The sequence below is a fragment of the Psammomys obesus genome, unplaced genomic scaffold (genome assembly GCF_907164565.1).
Source record: "Psammomys obesus unplaced genomic scaffold, mPsaObe1.curated_primary_1811, whole genome shotgun sequence".
NCBI classification, from domain to species: domain Eukaryota; kingdom Metazoa; phylum Chordata; class Mammalia; order Rodentia; family Muridae; genus Psammomys; species Psammomys obesus.
The window spans coordinates 19,267,781-19,286,218 of NW_026591598.1; the positions used below are offsets into that span (position 1 = coordinate 19,267,781).

The 18,438-nt window shown below is 48.4% G+C and overlaps 1 protein-coding gene across 1 annotated transcript; it reads left to right on the forward strand.

The window, feature by feature from the left end:
- Nucleotides 1-4,993: 4,993 nt before the first annotated feature.
- On the forward strand, nt 4,994-17,586 carry Agmat (agmatinase). The gene is made up of 7 exons (XM_055611385.1): nt 4,994-5,309; nt 7,592-7,794; nt 11,952-12,000; nt 12,813-13,008; nt 14,177-14,356; nt 16,597-16,681; nt 17,326-17,586. The coding sequence occupies exons 1-7, from the start codon at nt 5,026-5,028 to the stop codon at nt 17,397-17,399; spliced, it is 1,071 nt and encodes a 356-aa protein (XP_055467360.1). The 5' UTR covers nt 4,994-5,025; the 3' UTR covers nt 17,400-17,586.
- The last annotated feature ends 852 nt before the right edge of the window (nt 17,587-18,438 follow it).

The following is an 18,438-nucleotide window of genomic DNA, read 5'->3' on the forward strand; positions in this document are numbered from 1 at the left end:
GTCAAAGCAGTTCCTAGACCCATCTCAGGTGTCTTCCTTTCATGCCTTCTGAAATAAGATTGGTTCCTTTTATGGAACAATAAAACGTATTCATGATGCTCTGGTTTCATGTATTTTGTCCTTGGAAGGCTCCTGTGTCTCTGTGGCTTTTTATGAGGCACAGGTCTAATGAGTCATTTATTGGGGTGTCATTCATGAAAAGATTAGAGGACTTCTCAGGGCATGCTGGTTCGTTCCCAAGAGAATAAACTTAGGAATAGAGCATGCCTGCCCTTCCTTACCCTTTGGCTTTCTGCTTCCCGCTTGATCACTCCCACATGCTGCCCACCATTGGATGCCTTTCATCACAAAGGCTTCTTTGAGGGCCTGACCTTCCTTCTGTTTTTCCTTTCTTCCTATTTCTCATCCCTCTTGGGGTCTCTATATCCCAGGCTACCCCCAAACTTCTTCTATAGCTCAGGGTAACCTTGAACTTCATATCTTCCCAACCCTACCTCTCAGAGGCTGCTGTTATAGGCACAAGCTACCAGAGCTGGATTTGTTTTGTGATGGAAACTAAATCCAGGGCTTCACTTGTGCTAAAGACAAGTGCTCTGCTAACTGCATCTCAAGGCTGGTAAACCTCTTTATAAGTAACCAGCTTCAGGTATTTTTATAGCAGCAGAAAAAGGACTAATAAACTAAGAACAGGTTTTTTGTTTTTTGTTTTTTGTTTTTTTTAATGTTATTGGGGCTGGAGAGACCACTCAGTGCTTAAGAGGGCTTCAAGAGGACACAGGTTCCATTCTAAGCACCCACATATGCTCATAACCATCTGTAAATCCAATTCCAGAAGATCTGCCTCCCTCTTCTGGTCTCCAGAGCTTCAGGTACACATATCCTGGTGTGGTGGTGCATACTTTCAATCCCTGCACTCAGGAGGCGGAGGCAGATCTCTGAGGCCAGCATGGTCAACAGAACAATTAGTTCCAGGCCAGCCAGTGCCTTACAGGGAAACTGAGTCCTGAAAAACCCAACAAACAAACAAAACCCAAACCAAAACAAAAAGGTGTCAGTGTTTGTTGTAGCACTGAGGAAACTGGTGCAGTTGGATTGAGAGTTGGAGACCAGCCTGAGCTAAGCCGAAAAAAAAACAACCAAAGCGAAGCAAGAGTACTGAAGCCGAGGAGGCATTGGTGTAAGAGCACAGCGAAAAGCCCATCGTGTCCTGGGCTGCCCATCTTGCTGGTGTTGCCACACGGTCAGGTCTAAGCTTCTACAAGCAGAGACAAGCTCAGAGTGCTGACTCCTACAGAACGCCGGCCTCACCGAGCAGGTCCTGGAGGGATCTGCACAGGCACTGAAACGCACAGGTGTTTCCTCACACTCTGGCTATCGCTGGTGTTTGTTTCTTTTTCCAAAGCGGAAGTCACCCCTAGAGGGTTCTGTGCAGCCCCAGAGCTGTTCAATCATTCACTCACTCACAGAACATTTATTACATGTTTCGTACAAGGTTCAAAGCAGCCCTCGGAGGCCAGCTGTGAGTGTGAAGCCTGTTTTGGGGCCTAGAGTTTGCAGGGACAAACTCTAGTTTGTCCTTCCCCACCTCCCTGTTGCTTAAAGAAAACTATACAGGACACCACGTGTAGTTAGTTAATTGGAAGAGCACTGCTTTCCATCCCCAGCACCAGGAGGGGGATGGTGGGGAAAGATTCAGTTTCTTTTTTTTTTTTTGAGACAGGGTTTCTCTGTGTAACCTTGGCTCTCCTGGACTCGCTTTGTAGGCCAGGCTGGGCGTGTGCCACCTCCCCTGGCTTGTTTGATTTTTGTAAAAACTTTTTATCTATTTTTTAATTTATTTTAAATGGTGACAAGAAGCACCTTGAGGTGGGCTTTTTTTTTTTTTAAGTTTATTTTTAAACTTGTTTTTATGCATATGAAGGTTTTGTCTGCACATAAGCAAGCATGTGCACTTGGTACAGCTAGATGAGGGCATCAGATATCCAGAGCTAAAGTTACAGATGGTCGTGAGCCACCATGCTGGGAACTGAACTTGGGTCTTCTGAAAGCACAGCCAGCACTGAGTCATCTCTACAGCCCCTTTATTTTTATCATGTGTCTGTATGTGTGTGTGTGTGTGCCTGAGCAGGCTGAAAAGGGCATGATTCCCTGAAGCTGGGGTTACAGACAGTTGTGAGCCACTGACATGGAAACAGAACTCAGGTCCTTTGCAAGAGCAGTAAGCACTCGTAAGAGCTGAGCCAGGGCTCTCCTCACAGATGGCCGAGATCCACTTTTCTCTTGGCCTCTGAAGTGATTTTAGCAGATATGGAGGCTAAGCTGGTGCCTCCTTGTGTATGTGTGGGGAGCGGGTACTAGGGTGGCAGGTCGGACTGTGGAGGCTTCCACATGAGGAACTGTCTGTCTGCAGAAGAAAACCATCACTTCAGTATGAAAACACATTGTTTTGAGGGAAGCACAGGGGTGGAGAAACAGCAGAACATCCATTTGGAAGGCACTCTTTCTAGACTAGGAGGGAGGGTTCCCCAGTCATGGGCACAGAGTACCTCACTCATAGTGGGCACCCATAAATGTTTATGAGATGAATGAGAAGAAAACTAGCAGTGAGAAAATGATGTGTTCAAGCACAAGTGATGGGTGAAAAAACTCTGTTAGAATATGGGGTAGAGAGCAACCGATTACTCCCTTTGTTCTGAAAAATGCCCAGACCTACCTAAGAGGCCTGTTCCAACACTGAATACTCATTGCTGACCTCAGAGAACTTTTCCCTGTCCTCCAAAGTGCATCCTAGAGTGTGTGATGTGGAATGTAATGTGTGACCTTTACATAGAGGTCATGCATCAAGCCATACAATTCTTTTTCTTTTTCTTTTCAAGACAGGGTTTCCCTGTGTAGTCCTGGCTGTCCCAGACTCACTGGCCTTGAACTCACAGAGATCCACCTGCCTCTGTTTGTGGACCTCGAAGGCATTTCTGAATGCTGGGTTTAAAGGCATCGGCCACCAATGCCCAGCCACAATCCTCTTTTTTTTTTTTTTTTCCTAAATCCAGTCTCAGTTTCTAGAGAAAAACCCCAAAACACATGTCACATCTGTCTGTGGCTTTTTGGGTTTTCACATTTCTTTTGCGTATGTGTGTGCCATGATGCTCCTATGGAGGTCAGAAGACAACTTTCAGGAGCGGGTTCTCTTTGGATCGAACTCAGTTTGTCGACTTGCCAGCTGATGCATTTACCAGCACTTGGGAGGCAGACAATGGCAGATCTCTGAATTTGAGGCCTTCCTGGTCTACAGAGCAAGTTCCAGGATAGCCAGGTCTACACAGAGAAACCCTGTCTCGAAAAAACAAACAAACAAAACAGAATATCACCATGTAGCTCTAGCTAAGTTAGTACTCCCTATGTAAACTAGGCTGACTTCAAACTCACTGAGACCCTCCTGCCTCCACCTCCTGAGTACTTCAATTAGGCTAACACCATCACGCCCAACTGTAATACATTTTTATTTTTTTAACCATTCTCTTTACTCAGAATGCAACTGAAGGTCTTTGCAGAGATGATACAAATATTCTAACCCTGACTATCCCTTTAAAAAAATACATGCTGAGCCTGGTGTCAGATGCCTTTATTCTGTGCTGAGGCAGGTCCAGCCTAGTCTACACAGTGAGTTCCAGGTTGGGGCAGCCAAGTCTACATAGAGAGAGACCCTGTCTCAAAAATATATAAAAATAAAATAAAAAGTATTGTGGCTAATTTAAAGGTATGGTCTAATGATGTTTATTATTAGCCTGATAATTATTATGGTGGTATTATCTAACCTGTTATTATAATCAATAAAAGACACAGACATCTGATAGATTTTTAAAATAGTCTTACCTTACGTGGGGCAAGGCAGATACCTTTACCTCCCAGCCCCATCCCAGGCTGCCTCCTAGCCATAATTCCATAAATAGTTGTTTATTCTCTCATCTGGACCACTTCCTCCATTCGTGCTGGCCATGTCTTTTTTTCTCTCCACCTAACCCAAGGCAGCTCTCCCCTTCCTTCCTCCTCCTCTTCCTGTTTCTCCTGTGATCCTTCTGTCCCCAAAGCCCTCGAACCTTAGCCAAGACTACCTCCTTCTGCCCAGCCCAGGTATAGGCCTTTTAATCAGCCAATTAGGATAATTGGCTGTACTCATCAAGTACAGGCCATAATTCATAACAATGCCCAAGGCAGGGCGATAACCAGATCTCAAGGCCCTGGAATCAGCATCTGAAACATTTCTTTCATCGTTTCTTCTTGTCATTTATTTATGTCTATGTTCTTGTGCCTGTGTGTGTGTGTGTGTGTGTGTGTGTGTGTGTAAGTGACTGCCTCAGAAGCAGATGGAATCTGCAGTTACAGGCAGCTATGAGCCTCCTGAGGATGTGGGTGATAAAAACCAAGCCCGGGTTCTCCTCTGCAAGAGCAGCAAGGACTCTTTCCTTCTGAGCTAGCTCTGTGGACCTCGAAGGCATTTCTTAACATTTTCCCCAGGATTTGAGAGGCAGACGCAGGAGAATCAGAAGTTCAAAGTCATCCTCTGCTACATGACGAGCTGGAGGCCAGCCAGGGCGATTGTGAGACCCTGTGATAAAACAAACAAACGACAAAACAATGTTTACTTTTGTTGAGCCTGTTATCATCAGCACCGAAGGTTAAGCTGGGCTACACAACTTCCAGGCCAGCCAGGGCTACCGAGTGAGCCTTTGTTAACAAAACAACACAACAGCAAAACAAAATTCCTCTGAGTAGGAGAGATGGGCAAAGGCTAGGTGTTGGGGGCTCCTTGCACGTCAGACTTGGAAGGGGGGCAGGTGGGCATGAATAGGGAGCGCTGGCCTGGCGCTCTGACCATCCAAGGGCTGAAGTCCAGAGTCTGGCAGATGGAGAAACGCTTGGGCCCTGGGGCCCTCCCCACCTCTTTGATCCGGGGGTGTCCTTGCCCTTTGAACCCTGCAAATAGGGGCTGGCGCACTGGCCCGGTTGGACTCCTCAATAGACGGCATGCTGCGGCTGCTGACATCCAGGTGTGGCCGGGGCCCAGGGTCCAGGGTGGTCACGTGGCGTCCCTCTGTGGGGCTCTTCTGTCCTGGGCGCCCCGGGATCCGGCAGGGCTCAGATGCCTCAGACGCCCCGAGTCAGCCGATTCCCAGCTCTGAGTCACTGCTGCAGCCGGTGGGCGTCTGCTCCATGATGCGCCTGCCCCTGCAGTCCTCCGCCGAGGGGCTGGACGCTGCCTTCATCGGTGTGCCTCTGGACACTGGGACTTCCAACCGGCCCGGGGCGAGGTAAGGCCGAAGCACCTGGGCTGGGGACACGTGGCTGAGCTTAGCAACCGGAAGTGAAGCGAGCACATGGGCTTGCACCTTTTTCTCCAGGACATTTTGGGGTCAGGAAGGTCCTCGGAGAAACTGATTTCCCTCCTCCCACAACAGGCAATGCCAAGGGCTTAACACAGGAGGCCAGTGTGGATATCTCAGGGTCGTCAGTGCTCAAGAACGGGTTCAGTTTACTCCTGTAACCTCAGAAAGCCAAGGCAGCTCAGAAAAGTCCGCTGCTTGAGCAAGCCAGGAGTTTCCAGAAACCCCAGCTTTGCTGGGATGGTAGTGTTATACCCAGTTCGAGAGCCCCCGAAAGATCTACAGGAATCGACTCCGTTGCAAAACACATGAGGGTCTTTTTATTGTAAATTACAAGCTGCAGCTTGGGCCTACAAAGCCCCACCACCGAAGCGGTGGGAGCTGAGCGCGCGTCCCCAGGTTAGTTGGGTGATTTATAGATTCTGGTCCCTCCCAGCATACCCAAGGCAGGGCAATTCCTGCCTGGCAAGCATCTATTGGTCAAGATGCTACATTTTGAATCGATTGGCTATAGGAAGGTTCCCAGACCATTGACCATGACCAGGTGTCCCTCCCTAGGGGGAGGGTCCAGTTTCCTAGCAACCGTATCTCTAGTGGGTGGGGAAAGAATACAGTGAGGTAGCTCTCCCCTCAGGGCATTATTAACTTTGTTACCGCACCTACTCTAGGTTTTAACGACTTTATCCTTTGGTCTCTCAGTATGTGTGCACACACTCCAAGTCCCATCCCAGGGACCACTGGTTTGAGAGCAGAGGTTGGTTGTCTCTCTCCCAAATCTCTAGCTATCAAAGTCAAAGAGACATAGGATCTCTTTTCTTAATTAGAAAGCACCAGGAGTTTCTGCTTTGGCTCATTACATCTGACTGTATTGGTCTGAATTTTAAAAGCTGTCATTTATTAAATGTCAGTGAACCCAGGACATTTTGCAAACATGACCTCATTTAATTCTGCAACCATACCGTGAAATAAATAACGGCATCATTATTTTAAAGAGCAGGAAACAGAAACTCAAGTTGGTTTTTGTTGTTGTTGTTTTGTCTTTCTGAGACAGAGTTTCTCTGTGTAGCCTTGGCTGTCCTGGATTCACTTGGTAGACCAGGCTGGCCTTGAACTTACAGAGATCCACCTGCTTCTGCCTCCCTGCGTGCTGGGATCACAGGTGTGCGCCACCGTGCCTGGCCTTTCATGTGTTTATTTTATGTGTGCACATGTTTTTGCCGGTATGTATGTGCGTGCCCCACATCTCTGCCTGGTGCTGAGAAGTCAGAAGGGACAGGGTTATACCTGTTGGATCCCCTGAGAACTGGAGCAACTGTGAGCTGCCCAGCGGGTGCTGGAAATCCAGGCAGTGCCCCTAAGAGACAAGGAGCCATCTCTCCAACTCCTTTAAAAAATGTTTGATTCATATGTGTGCCCGTGCGCTTGCACGTGGGTGGAGGCTGGAGGACAGCCCACTGAGCCATCTTGTAGATCACTGTCCACCATGTTTGAGATGGGCTCTCTCTCTGGCCTTGAATTCACAGAGTAGGCTACCATGGTGGCAACAGAGCCCTTACTGACCCTCTGGTCATGGGATTCCAAATGGGGGCCTCCACACCTGACAGTTGTCTGTGGGTTCTAGGAATCGAACCTGGATCCTTCCCCTCACTCGGCAAGGGCTTAAACTGATGGAGCTATCCTTGTACTAATAGAAAAAAAAAAATCACTGTCAGAGACTGTTACAGGAGTAGAAAACTAATGAACTGAGTGTGATCAGAAATACGGTCAGCCTGCCCTGGTCCTGCATGCTGGTAATCCCAGCACTCAGGAGGCTGTGGCAGGAGGATTGAGCTTTTGGGGTAATCTTGGGCTACGCAGTGAGTTTGGGCCAGCTTGGGCAACATGGCAAGACCCGGTCATACAGACAATGAAAAAACAAAACAAAACAAAACCCAACTTAAAAAAAAAAAAAAAAAAAAAAAAAAAAAAAAAGACTCAGATATGCATAAATGCATGGTTCTTGGTGGGGTCTGTTTTATGCTCAGGGGCGCTATCTGGTAACATCTAGACATACTTTTGCAGGTTGGGGGAAGAGGTGCTCCTGACTGCTAGTGGGTCCATCCAGACTGAAAAGGCAATCCCACCAAGAGTTGAGAGAGAAGCAGCATTAGGCACAGAGAGCCTTGTGAGCTCTGCAGTAGCTGACTCTTCTGATTCTGATTCTTCTCCAGATTTGGACCCCGTCGCATCCGGGAGGAATCGGTGGTGCTGGGGGCTGTCAATCCCAGCACGGGAGCCCTCCCCTTCCAGTCCCTCAGGGTTGCAGACCTAGGCAACGTGAACGTCAATCTTTACAACCTCCGGGACAGCTGCCGGCTAATTCGAGAGGCCTATCAGAATATCGTAGCAACTGGCTGCATTCCTCTGACCTTGGGTAATGGCTGCCGGCAAGGGCAAGTGTAGCCTTTGCATGGTGCTTGGGGGAGGGTGGTTATTCAATATAGGCCCATGAGCCGCTGTTTCTCCAGGGGAAGCTACTGTGGAGATGGACACAGAAGGAAAGTGAACTACAAATTCACTTGTTTTAATCCCAGGGAGAGGATATTTGATATTTTGGTTGGCTTGGCATGGACTCTACATAGTAATGTTATGCCCAAGTCTCATGGACCCCAAAGACCACCAAGGAGCTGATTCCGATGCAAACACAATAGGGTCTTTTTATTACAAGCTGGAGCTGGAGGGCCCACACCATCACTGACAGTGGTTCTGGAGTGTAGAGCCCTGAGCTGGAGAGGAGGGTTTTTATTGGGTTACAGGGAGGATTGGGAAATTACATTTTATCAATTACACAATTGGGTGACATTTAGCAAGGGCAAGGTTGTTACAAAGTGATTGTGGCTCACTAACATTGAGCAATCTATCTATAGACCTCAGGAATGTTAGGTATTTCTGTGCTTTGAAGTTCTAACTAGAGGTCAGTGGGCTGCCCAGCACAGATGCCCCACTCTGAGATAAGATGCCTTCCCATTCTTGTGGTTACTTCCAGGCTATTCCTTGGGTAGGGAATCTTCTTCCTGGAATTGGTGACTTTTGGGGTGGGGGATCAGGCCTGGTTCTCTCAGTAAGACCCTGTCTCAGGACAACAAAACAAAACAACAACAATAACAACAAACAGGACTGGTTACTTAGGGCAAGGCCAGTGAGTCATTTGTCTTGGGGCAGAAAAACAACCAACATTAGTCAAGATTAATAAACCAGGATGAGTAACCTCGTCCCTGCTTTTGCTTCAAGCCCCAGTTTGACTCAGAGAATCGGTGTTACTAGTTCTGTTGTTCATCCAAGAATTTCTTTTTACATTTATTTCCCCCCCCCACAAATTACTGTTTTACAATAGTATTGATCTTAGTTAAGCAAGTTGTAGATTTTTTTTTCTTCTTTCAAATGTTGTCTCTCTTCATGTATGTCACCCACCTCCCTCACCGTCCTCCCAGCCCTCAATCTCAGACCTGGAGAAGGCTATCCACAGAGGCTCAGTTGTAGCTTCTCATCTTTACAAACACAAAATGTTTTTAGTAACTGTGAGAATTGCAGGAGAGTCTTTGGTTTGTTCCTTACTTTTTTTCTTACATTTATTTATTTAGTGTGTCCATGCACACACCGTGTGTCACAGTACACATACAGAGGTCAGAGTATAAATTTTTGGAGTTGTCTCCTTCCACCTCGTAGGTCCTGCAGCTCAAACACAGGTCACCAGGCTTGGCAGCAAGCGCCTTTGCCTGCTGAGCCATCTTGTACGCCCTCCAAAGGGCATATTGGACTGCTCAGGATTGGCATCAATCTACAGAGCTGTGGTCTCCTCTTCCTCTCTACTTCTTTGGTTCACAAATGAAAACAATGTGAATGGGACTTTTTTTTTCTAAATGTTTTTTTCGAGACAAGATTTCTCTGTGTAGCCTTGCCTGTCCTGGACTTGCTTTGTAGATCAGGCTGGCCTGGAACTCACAGAGATCCCCTGCCTCTGCCTCCCTGAGTGCTGGGATTATAGTCTTGCACTATTGCCATTGCTCCTGGCTAGACTTTTATTATTATTATTATTAATTTTTGTTGTCAATTTGGATAGCCTAGTTACCGGATGTGGCAGCCCTGGGGAGGGAGGCTTCAGTTTTTGACATCTCAACCCAGCTCTCACGAGCTGCCTCAGGGTCCATGTTGCTAGGTGCCTGTCTTCATCTGTCAACAGGTAGAGTGACAACGCCTATCTCACTGCATTGTGGGCAGGGTGTGTACTTTTACTGTTGCTTCAATAAAACTTAGCTATTGTTACTATCAATAACTATCAATACCCACTTTTGCCCTGAGCCTGTCCTGCTCAATTGGGTAACCTGCAATCTTACTTATTCCTGAGACTAAGGCAGGGAGACCACAAGTTCAAAGCCAGTCTGGACTTTAGAATGGGTTCAAGGCTAGCCTGGGCAACTTAGTTGAGGCCCTGTCACAGATTTTAAAAAGTGAGAAAGAGAGGGAGGGAGGAAGAGAGAGAATGTGTGTGTTCCACCAAACAACGCCATACCACACCTAGATATGTGCAAGCAACACTAAATGTATAGACTGATGACGTGACGGCTCTGTGGTATGGTTAAGGGGAAGGTGAGAGGAAACATCCAGAGACATCTGGAAGAGTCCAGACTGAACGTGACCTGCAGAAAGAGGGGGAAACAGCGAGTGAAAGCGGGAGACCAGGAGAGGAAGACAAAGAGAGTGGGCAAAAGAGGAGTACAGCCAAAGAAATCGCAGGCTTGTAAGGAGAGTAGTAGCTGCAGGGAGGAAAGCGATATGCCGGAAAGGTTTAGGGGAGGGGAGGATGGGAGGAGGTGATCTGGGACGTTAGCGCGGACTCTGAAATGTGTAACAGGTACCTGTGGTACTGAGGGGGCTGGAGGCCAGCAAGTGCTTTGGTGTGATAACAGCACCACCGAGGGCTGTTCTTCCTCCTGCCAGCGAGAAGGGAAGTGGCTCCTCTTGGTAGCAGGGAACCAGGCTTCACAAGTTCCTGAAGAATGTTGGCTTTTGTCTAACTGCCAGAATTTGGGGAAATGGAGTTTCCTTTGGATTTGATATTAAACTTGGTGAGATAAAAAAAATAAAAAAGGAAAAAAAAAGACACGAAACTAGGAGAAGGGTGTGTTGGAAAGGCGAGTTGCAGACAGTGTGGGAGGGTCTAGAGAAGGGAGTGAGAGGTAAATATGATCCACACACTCTGTACAAGGCTGAAGAGATAGTTCTGTGGTTAAGAGGACTTGAGTTCAGTTCTCAGTACACACATCAGCCAGTCCTCAAAATTACATTTTTTTATTTATTTACCTTTATTTTATGTTCATTGCTGTTTTGCCTCTGAGGGTGTCAGCTCTTGGAGTTACAGACAGTTGCGAATTGCCGTGTGGGTGCAGGGATTTGAACTCAGGTCCTCTGGAAGAGCAGTCAGTGCCCTTCACCACTGAGCCATCTCTCCAGCCCCCTCAAAATTATTTCTTTTCTTTCTTTTCTTTTTTTTTTTGGGGGGTGGTGGGGTTTCGAGACAGGGTTTCTCTGTGTAGCCTTGGCCATCCTAGACTCGATTTGTAGACAAGGCTGGCCTCAGACTCCCAGACATATGCCTGCCTCTGCCTCCCGAGTGCTGGGATTACAGGCGTGCACCGCCATGCCTAGCTCAAAATTATTTCTTAAAAAAGATGAGCTTAAGCCAGCATGGTGGCACACATCTTTATTCATATCACTTGGAAGACTGAGGTGGGTGGACCTACCTCAGGGGCCCATGTGGTCTAGTCTGTTTCGGGACAGCCAAGGCTGTGCAGAGAAACAGACAAACAAACGACGAGATTAGAGTGATGGTGAACTTGCCTGGCACATGTGGACCCAGGTTCAATCCCCAGTAAGTCAGTAAGATCCAACACCCCCTTCTGACCTCTGAGGGCAAGAGGCACAAAAGAGGGACAGAGACAGACATGCAGGCACAGCACTCAGACACATGAAAACAAAAATGAATCTTTATAAAAAGTTAAGCTTTTTGAGCCACAGAGACGACTCCATGTGTAACAGTGCAAGCTGTGCAAGCCTGATGGCCTGGATTTGATCCCTGGAACCTGCTGTAGCAGGGAACTGACTGGCCACACACAGGCCATCAACCACACGCATCGTATGCTCACACAAACAAAAACTGAAACAAATGGAACTGGAATGCAGGCTCCTCAGCGACGGTATCAGGCGATGCAGGTTTAGGCCGTTCACAGCCTCTCAGGAGGATGTGTAGGATAGGGCTGTTTTGTAGAACAACTCCTGAGCCTCCATTCATGTAATTTCCCCCTCTGTGTCCAAGTGTGGGTATGTGCATCTGACCAGTGCCAGGTTCCCGGGAAGGCCAGAGGTGTTGGTTCACCTGGCGTTGGAGTTCTACCATGGTCTGTGAGCAGTCTGACATGAGCGTGCAGTTCCAGAGAGTACCGGAAAGGTTGGCAGCGTTGGAGAACTTCAGAATTGTTGCACGCGACGGTCTTGCTCATGTTTGTTGACGCGTGTGCCCTTTCCTCTCTGCAGGCGGAGACCACACAATCACATATCCCATACTGCAAGCAGTGGCAAAGGAGTAAGTCTCAGAGCTGCAGCATTCTGGAGCTAAGGCCCAGTGTGACGTCGAGTGACCACTGTGGGCTCGGGTTACAGAGGGGTTATTGGAAATTCCCCACTGAGTGGTTTCTATGGCTCAGAACTAAGGCTGGGCGCCAGGTGGTCCTGTCAGTCATCAGTCTGGCGCCCTTTCCCTTGGCCTAGACCCGCTGTGCTGTACACACTCTGCGTTTCCAGTTGGCCTCTGAGTTAGGACACGAGTCCCTAGTGACACTTGCAACCTAAGTACCTTCTGTTTGCTTTTCTTTGCAAGTCAAATACAAACATTGACGGGGAGGCTCCTCCTCCCTTCCGCCATAGACTCCATCCTTGCCCGGACAACAAAAACTAGATTTTTCAGTAGGTGCAAGTCTACACGGATTGATCAGCTTTGCCCAGTTTAGTTAGAGGAAGGGAGAGGGTGGAAGTGGTAGATGAGAGTTTCAATTTTGGGGAGACTTTCAATGACTGGGGGTGGGTGGGGTCCATCCTGTCTCAAGCTGCTGCGCTAGCCTCCCACTCCTGGGGACTGTCCGGCAGGGTTGACCGAGAGAGGGGCAGGCTCAGAACATCCTGTTGCTGCCTTAGCTGGTGCCTCTGAGCGGTTCAGCCTTTCCTGAGTTCTGTCCTGTGGTGTCGTCCCTCTCTCGGACATCCTGGGTGGCAGGCCAGACATGTCTGCTTCTGCCTGGTCTCCTCCTAAGTGCCGAGCGAGCTGAACCCAGAGAACAGATGCAAGGCAGGCAGCTGATGCCGGGACCCTTGACCTCTGAGCTGCGGTTTGGTCTTCAGGTATGGCCCCGTGGGTCTAGTCCACGTGGGTGCCCACACCAACACAACTGACAGAGCTCTGGAGGAGAAGGTCTACCATCGCACACCTTTCCGCCGGAGTGTGGAGGAGGGACTGCTGGACTGTAAGCGAGTCTCGCAGATCGGCATCCGGGGCTCTGCCAGGACCTTGGATCCCTACAGATACAGTCGGAGCCAGGTGACAGGCCGGGTGCCCGTCTCACTCCCCTAAAGTGTCGTCTCCATTGTGAGAGGGACTCAGAAGTTCCGGAAGTGGAGCTGGGTTAGATGTGGCAGCCCCGGTCTGTAATCCCAGTCTTCAAGAATCCAATATCACTCTCGGCTTCATATTGACTTCCTGGCAAGCCTGGGCTACATGAGACCTTGTTTGGGGACAAAACCAAAAATGGGCTGGCATGATGGTTCATGGAGTAAAGGGGCTTGCCACTATGTTTGATGACCTGGGTTCGATCCCCATCACCCAGACAACTCTGGAAGTTTGTCCTCTGACCGCCACACAGGAACCATGACTTGTGCAGGCCTGTGCTGCATGCTCTCTCTCTCTCTCTCTTCCTCTCCCTCTGTCTCTGTCTCTCTGATACACACACACACACACACACACACACACACACACACACACACACACTCTGTATCTTATTCTGTAGCCCAGGCTTGCATGAAACTCGTTTTGATCCTCTGCCTTAGCTTCCTGAGTTGTTGGAATTACAGGAGTGAGGCACTGTGCCTGGGAGACATGAACAAGGCAGAAGCATGCTATTGTCATGCAGCAGAATGAAGCAGTAAGCAAGCCCTGGGGGGCCACTAGTTTAGAAGATGCTGGGCGTGAACCTGAGTGTAGGCCCTTCCTAGTGTTGACTGTAGCACCCAGCAGACGGAAGGCTCTGATCTGAACATGGCGTAAGGCTTCCACACGAACACCCAGACCCTTTCTGTTTTTGGAACAGGGTCTCATGAGGTAGCCCCGACTGTCCTCCAACTCTCGATGTAGACCAGGTTGACCTCAAACTGGCAGAGTTCCACTTGCCTCTGCCTCCGAGTGATGCCACCACATCTGGTCCTTAATTTTGCTTTGTTTTAAATGACATTCATTTATTTCCTGTGTGTGAGTGCCACAGCGTGAGTGCAGAGGTCTAGAAGCTTAAGTGACAAGTTCCTCATACTTGGTTTTAGCTAAGCTCCTTTCTGATCTCAACACTCAGGTCAGCTTTGACCTTGCTTCATAAGTTCATCAGTAGCTCAGGGAAGGGGCTCCCCTTGTGGAAGCTGAGATCAGATGTGATATGCACATGTGAAGGTAAGCGTGGAGTCAGCGATGATCTCCAGCTCCTTGCCTTTCCCATGCTCAGGGCTTCCGTGTGGTCCTGGCCGAAGACTGTTGGATGAAGTCACTGGTGCCCCTGATGGCAGAGATCAGGCAGCAGATGGGAGGCAAGCCTCTTTATATCAGCTTTGGCATAGATGCCTTGGATCCTGCCTATGCCCCGGGAACAGGGACACCAGAAATCGCTGGGCTTACCCCTAGTCAGGTAAGTGGGCTTAGCTGTGGATTCCTGGAGTGCGTATTTTTTTACTTATGTGTCTCCCACCCCGTCCCTCTGTGTGTATGTGTGAGTCTCTGTGTGTGTGTGAGGGGGGCACATCTGTGTGTATAAGTTCCCAGATCTCTCTAGAGCTGGATTTAAGGTGTTTGGAAGTCACCTAATGTGGGTGCTGGGAACCCACGTTAGGGCTCTTTGTAAAAGTGACAAGTGCTCTTAACCACTGAGCCATCTTCACAGTCCTGAAGGCTGTATTCTTTTTTTTGTTAAACGTATTTATTTAATGTAGATGAGGGCTCTATCTGCATGTACACCTGCATTCCAGAAAAGGGCATCAGATCACATTATAGATAGTTGTGAGCCACCATGTGGTTGCTAGGAATTGAACTCAGGACCCCTAGCAGAGTAGCCAGTGATCTTCACTGCTAAGCAATCTCTCTAGTTCCCTCTTTTTTTTTTTTTTTTTTTCCCCAAGACAGGGTTTCTTGGTGTAGGTCTGGCTGTCCTGGAACTCACTCTGTAGACCAGGATGACCTCCATCTTACAGTGGTGCTCCTGCCTCTGCCTCCCAAGGTGCTGGTTTTAAAGGCATGCCTGGCTTGGAGGGTGTATTCTCAACGCTCCAGTTTCCTGAGCTCTGTAGAGTTCAGGCTTGGGATAGTGTTTCTGGACAGGGTCTCACCGTGTAGTTCAGGCTTGCTTTGAGTTACATAACCCACGGTGGCCTCTACCTTGTCTTCAGAGTGCTGCGACTATGCACTTTCACCACCAGGGTAGGACTTTAAAGACACAGCACCTGGATGTCTCCAACCTTGAGGCCTGAGGGCCGAATGTCACATTTGGTTAAGGACAGCTGTGGGTACTACCCAACACAAAATTGTAAACTTCATTAAAACATTAAGAGATTAAAACAAACAAACAACTGGATTGTGTGGTTCAGGAGCATGAAATTCATAGACCACAATGTTATTTCACAATGTCATGAGATTGGGCAGGCCTGAATATGTCCTCAGGGCTGATTGTAGTTCTGGGGACTGAGTGGAGAGGCACTCTTTGAGCAAAGGTAGGCATTAAACCCAGGCCTCATAAATGCTAAAGTGTTCTACTTCAGAACTATGGCACCATCCTGAGGGTTCTAAGAGACCTCTTCCTCCTCCTTCTCCTCCTTCTTCCTTTCTTCTTCATCCTTCCTTTTTATTTTTATTTTTCCTCCACCCCTTCTTCCTCTTTTTGGTTTTTCAAGACAGAGTCTCTCTGGGTAGCCCTGGCTGTCCTGGAACTTGCTCTGTAGATCAGAATGGCCTTAAACTCAGAAATCTGCCTGCCTCTATCTTCCCAATGCTGGAATTAAAAGTGTGCAGCACCACCACCTGGCCGTTTATTATTCTTTCTGCCTCTAGTTCATGTGCGGTCAACTCATGGGGATCATTTTGTAGTGTCCCTGTTTAGGAACGCTGAGCTTTGGCTGAGGGGGTAACTCAGTGGTAGCACAAGTTTAGTATGAACAAAGTCCTAAGGGGCATTCCTGGCTCCAAAACGAAACACAGCACACCCAGCTGCTGGTGGGTAAATCTGTAAAGTACACACATGGAGACTACCTACCCAGGTGACAGCAGCATTTCGTAGTCACACCTGATAAGCTGTACTGAGATCTACAAGCCTTTTTCAAAATTCCACGACCGTATCCTTGGAGCCAGGGTAGCCAGGGTAGGACGGCAGGTCATCCACCATGTAGGTAAAGGAGGGTGCTCATACCTGTATCTCTCACAGACATTCTCTGTCCTATCAGAAGCATTTCTGGAGCAATCCTAAGCCCCATGCTTTTCGTGTACAGGATGGAAACTTCTTTGGACCAGGCAACTGCCTCTGTACCTGTTGCCCCGCCCCACCCCTGGGGCCATATCCATGTACTTGTGCTTACCTTGTCTCCATCCCTTAGCCTGTGTCTTTGCCTAGAATGCTTTTAGGGTCATCTCTTTCACCAGGCCCTTGAACTGTCTGTACCCTATGCTGTTTCTTAAAGATTGCTGTCTCGAGGCTCTTGACACATGACATTGCCTGGCTTGCGTGACCCCACATCACACTCTGAGAGGGACTGTGTGTTGTGAGTTGTCCCTGGGAGGCCCACCAGTGTGGCTATAGCCAGCACATGTCTAGGTCAAGGATGGGTACCTGTGCCTCTGTTGGTTGCTTTTCATTGGAAATGGCTGTCACTTTCCTTCTGACAGGCTCTGGAGATCATCCGGGGCTGTCAAGGCCTGAATGTGGTGGGCTGTGACCTTGTGGAGGTTTCCCCGCCATATGACCTCTCCGGTGAGTAACAAGAATGATCTACAGGCAGCTGCCGGTTTACATCAGATTCACCTCTCTCCAGGCTCATCTTGGGGATCACGTGGAGAATGTCCAGCAGTGAAGAAGCCTGTTACCACAGACCTGACAAGCAGGAGCTAATGACCCTGAACAAAGCCCCTGGGAGGTGCCAGGTGTTACTAGTGAAAAGAGAAAGCCAGCAGCCTGCTGTTTAGTGACAGAGTGGCTCCCCGTTTGATATTTCATTGAAAAGTGAATTTGCAAAACATGTCTTATGTGAAGTGGGACATTGCTACAGCTGATACGTGGGCAAAGCACATTGCCACCCTGTAATTTTAATTGTGGAATAATAATAATAATAATAATAATAATAATAATAATAATAATAACAATAATGATAATAAACCTTCCAGTTAGGTCTGTTGGCCTGAGGGTGGGCCATGAGCAGCACCTGCCATCAGCAAAGGTGGTCCCTCAGAATTCTCATTCTGTCTCAGAATGATGCCTGGTTGCAGCTAAAGCTGGGTTCATAGGCAGATGGCACCCAGAGTTTAGAAGTCCGGACTCTGGGAAGGCCAGAAGGCTACAGTTCATGGAGAGTGGGAGGCATGTACCATCTTCATAGCATTTCTCTTCCTCCTTCCTAGGCAACACAGCCCTCCTAGCAGCTAACCTGCTGTTTGAGATGCTGTGTGCTCTCCCCAAAGTCACAACTGCCTGAATCTGTGTTCTTGAGGACAAAACAGACAGTGTCATGAGGAAGCCTCAAGGACTTGTGAGCAAGCAATGCAAGGACCAAAGAAAGCTTTCTGAGAAATGTCACTTCTGGCTGCAAGTAAGGACAACTCAGAATGTTACCCAAACAGCTCCTGCCTCTTTCCTAACATTAAAACATTTATTTAATTTGGTGTGCCTGAGTGCGTATATGTGTACCACATGTGTGGTGTTCAGAAGAGGGTGCAGGAGCCCCTGGAAACAGAGTTACAGACAGCTGTGAGCCACCAGCAGGTACTGGGAACCAAACCTGAGTCCTCTGGAATAGAAGTGCTCTTAACTGATGAGCCATCACCCTCCTGCAATTTCTTTTTCTTTGAGACATGGTTTCTCTGTATACCCTTGGCTGTCCTGGAATTTGTAGACCAGGCTGGCCTTGAACTCAGAGATGCATCTGTTTTTGTCTCCTGAGTGCTGGGATTAAAGGCCTATATTACCCCACCAAGGTTCACATCTATCTCTAAGGAGAGATATTGACCTGAGAAATTCAACAGCCTCTGGTCTGATGGTGCACCCTGGCACACATCTGTAGTCCTCACACTTAGGAGGCTGAAGCAGGAGGATTACTATAAGTTTGAGGCTAACTAGTGTTACATAGCAAGGATACAAGGCTGTCTCAAAATCAAAGCCTGTCCCCCAGCCCATCTATATTGCTTTAATTTTGTTTCCTTTGATGGAAAAACGTGGCGGATGCAGGGGAAGGAGATGACAGGGTTGCCCAGCAGGAGACGAAGTGAAAAAGGCCTGTGAACTGACACTGTACAAGCATTCCATCTCTACAGCATCTGGCTCAGAGCATACCTCCCCAGAGGAGAGCAGGGCAGCATCTGGTTTTAGGCTGTCCCGAATACACGAGAGGGAAGCAAGCAGCATGCGGAACCTAGTAAAGACATTTGCAGTGAAGCCTGGGAGCTCAGTGGGGTGGATTCCACCTGCTACCCGAGCACTTGAGAAGCCGAGACAAGGGGAATTCATGGGAGTCTGAG